This window comes from Cetorhinus maximus, chromosome 32 (assembly GCF_964194155.1).
Source record: "Cetorhinus maximus chromosome 32, sCetMax3.hap1.1, whole genome shotgun sequence".
NCBI lineage: Eukaryota > Metazoa > Chordata > Chondrichthyes > Lamniformes > Cetorhinidae > Cetorhinus > Cetorhinus maximus.
In genome coordinates this window covers 10,963,150-10,966,038 of record NC_135910.1, presented here as the reverse complement: position 1 = coordinate 10,966,038, position 2,889 = coordinate 10,963,150, and the positions used below count along the sequence as shown (strand labels likewise).

The 2,889-nt window shown below is 51.9% G+C and overlaps 1 protein-coding gene across 2 annotated transcripts in view; it reads left to right on the top strand.

The window, feature by feature from the left end:
• Positions 1 to 1,469: 1,469 nt before the first annotated feature.
• Positions 1,470 to 2,889, top strand: part of LOC144671404 (protein YIF1B-B-like) — a 15,427-nt gene continuing 14,007 nt past the window's right edge. Inside the window, exon 1 of one of the 2 annotated variants that reach the window (XM_078533301.1) lies at positions 1,470 to 1,574. In XM_078533301.1, the coding sequence (XP_078389427.1) occupies positions 1,541 to 1,574 (34 nt within the window). In that variant the 5' untranslated portion in view covers positions 1,470 to 1,540. The remainder of the gene's footprint in view (positions 1,575 to 2,889) is intronic. The other variant, XM_078533302.1, reaches the window with a different exon arrangement.

Sequence of the window (2,889 nt, the reverse complement as noted above, 5' to 3'; positions counted from 1 at the left end):
TTAGCCAGGATGCCCTCAGTTCCTTCATCTAGATCATTAATGTATAAAGTGAAAAGTTGTGGTCCCAACACTGACCCCTGCGGAACTCCACTAGTCACCGGCCGCCATCCTGAGAAGGACCCCCTTATCCCCACTCTCTGCCTCCTGCCAGACAGCCAATCTTCTATCCATGCTAGTACCTTGCCTCTAACACCATGGGCTCTTAGCTTACTGAGCAGCCTCCTGTGCGGCACCTTGTCAAAGGCCTTCTGGAAGTCCAAGTAGATAACATCCATTGGCTCTCCTTTGTCTAACCTACTCGTTACCTCCTCAAAGAATTCTAACAGATTTGTCAGGCATGACCTCCCCTTGATGAAACCATGCTGACTTTGCCCTATTTTACCATGCACTTCCAAGTATTCTGAAATCTCATCCTTAATAATGGACTCCTAATAATAATAATGGAAAATAATAATGGAAAATCCTAATAATGGAAAATCACTAATGTAACTCCCCCTGTTTAAGAAGGGAGAGGGGCAAAAGACGGGAAATTACAGGCTGATTAGCCTGACCTCAGTCGTTGGTAAGATTAAAATCTTAATTTTAATTAATTTAATTTAATTAAAAGGCCACCATACTCACCTCTGCCCCCCGACTCTCTTGAACTTTGGGGCTGTCACCCGTGTCTTCCACCGTGAAGACTGACGCAAAGTACCTATTCAGTTCCTCCGCCATTTCTTTGTTCCCCACTACTACTTCTGCAGTGTCATTTTCCAGCGGCCCAATGTCCACTTTTGCTTCTCTCTTACCCTTTATGTATCTTAAAAAAAACTCTTGCAATCTTCTTTTATATTACTGGCTAGTTTACTCTCATATTTAATCTTCTCCCTCCTTATTTCTTTTTTAGTTGTCCTCTGTTGGTCTTTGTAGGCTTCCCAATCCCCTGGTTTCCCACTGCTCTTCACCACATTGTATGCTTTCTCTTGTACAAGCTAAGCTTGTATTTTCTGCAATGATCTTTGATGTGACATTTTATCAAACACCTTCTGGAAATCTTAAGCACAGAACATGCCCAACAACCTTTCCTGATGATTATCACTTCTTAATTCTGGTATTATGCTTGCAACCCTTTTTTTTGCACCTGTTCCAGGCTGATGCCCCCCCTGGGCTACCCTGTAACCCAACTCCCAGTGATTGACACTCCACAGAGTCTGGGAAGCCTTCCTGTTAAAGGGGCCTGTCCTCTGACGAGCTGCGGACTGCTTTCTGCGCCAGTCCACGGGACCGCGACTTTAATTCCCACCCCCTTCCTTCCCCCTGAAATTTGGTCGGCGGTTTGAAAAGGGGAGGGGAGGGGCGGAATGCCGGAACGAGCGTCGGTGCGCCTGCGCACTGGCTGCAGCGACGGAGGTGGGCGACGCCCGCAGCCCCAGACGTCATCACGCAACCCCCCTCGACGGCGCCCACCGATTGGCAGAGATATCTGTCCATCAGGCGAGCCCCTCCTCCCCCCTCCAGCGGTTGGGGCCGAGCCCAGCGCGAGCGGCGGGACGGTGAAGCGATGGAGAACAGCCGATTCAGACAGCGTAAGTTACGTACGTGGCCTAAGTTTTTTTCTTTAAATCGGTTGTCCATGCGACGGCGAAAGTTTTCTTCGTTCTTTTTCGGGAAATTGGCAAACGTAAAGAGGAACGTAGCAGCGGCTTACCCCCAGGGGCCCCGACTCCAGCACTGAGGGGGCATGGGATGTTCCAGAGACAACCTCCCCCCCCCCACCACCCAGGGAGTGGCATATCCCACAGACACCCACCCCCTCCCCAAAGACTGGGTAGGGTGGTATCCCAGAGACACCCCCCCCCCAAAGTAAGGGCTGAATGGGATATTCCAGGGACCCCCCCAAAATAGGGAATGGCTTATCCCAGTGACACCCCCTCCCCCACACTCTCAAAGTTTTTTGTGGGGGGGGTGGGGTATGGGATATTCTAGAGGCACCCACCCCCAAATTGAGGGCTGAATGGGATATTCCAGAGAACACCCCCCCCCCCCCCCCCCCCCCCAGAATATGGAGTGGAATAATCCAGAGACTCTTTACCCCCCCACTCCCCCCAGACTAGGTAGTGGTATAGCCCAGAGACCCCTCTCCCCCAATACTGAGATGTAATGGGATATTCCAGAGACAATTCCACCCCCCACCACCCTAAAAGACTGGGAGGGGAATAGGATAGCCCAGAGACACCCCTTCAGACTTTGGGTGGGGATATCACAGAGAATCCTCTCCCCAAGACTGGAGTGGGATAGCTCAGGGATACCCCTCCCCCCATACTGAGGGAATGGCATAGCCCAGTGACCCCTACCCCCTGGTCATGCCCCACCTCCCCCAGTTGAGAGGGAATGGAGTGGACCAGGAACACCCCCCTCCCCCCATTGGGGAGGGGTAATGGGACCCCATGTTGCGGGAGGGAATGCGGTCTCATTGGATACCAGGAGGTTGCCGTTGACCGGAAACTGAACTGGACCAGCCATAAAAATACTGTGGCTACAAGAGCAGGTCAGAGGCTGGGAATCTTGTGGCAAGTAACTCACCTCCTGACTCCCCAAAGTCTGTCCACCATCTACAATCAGGAGTGTGATGGAATACTCCCCACTTGCCTGGATGAGTGCAGCTCCCACAACACTCAAGAAGCTCGACACCGTCCAGGACAAAGCAGCCCCACTTGATTGGCACCCCATCCACCACCTTAAATTTCACTCCCGCCACCAATACCTCACAGTGGCAGCAGTGTGTACCATCTAGAGAAGCTCAGCAAGGCTTCTTCAAGAGCACCTTCCAAACCCATGACCTCTACCACCAAGGACAAGGGCAGCAGATGCATGGGAACACCACCACCTGGAAGTTCCCTTCCAAGTCAC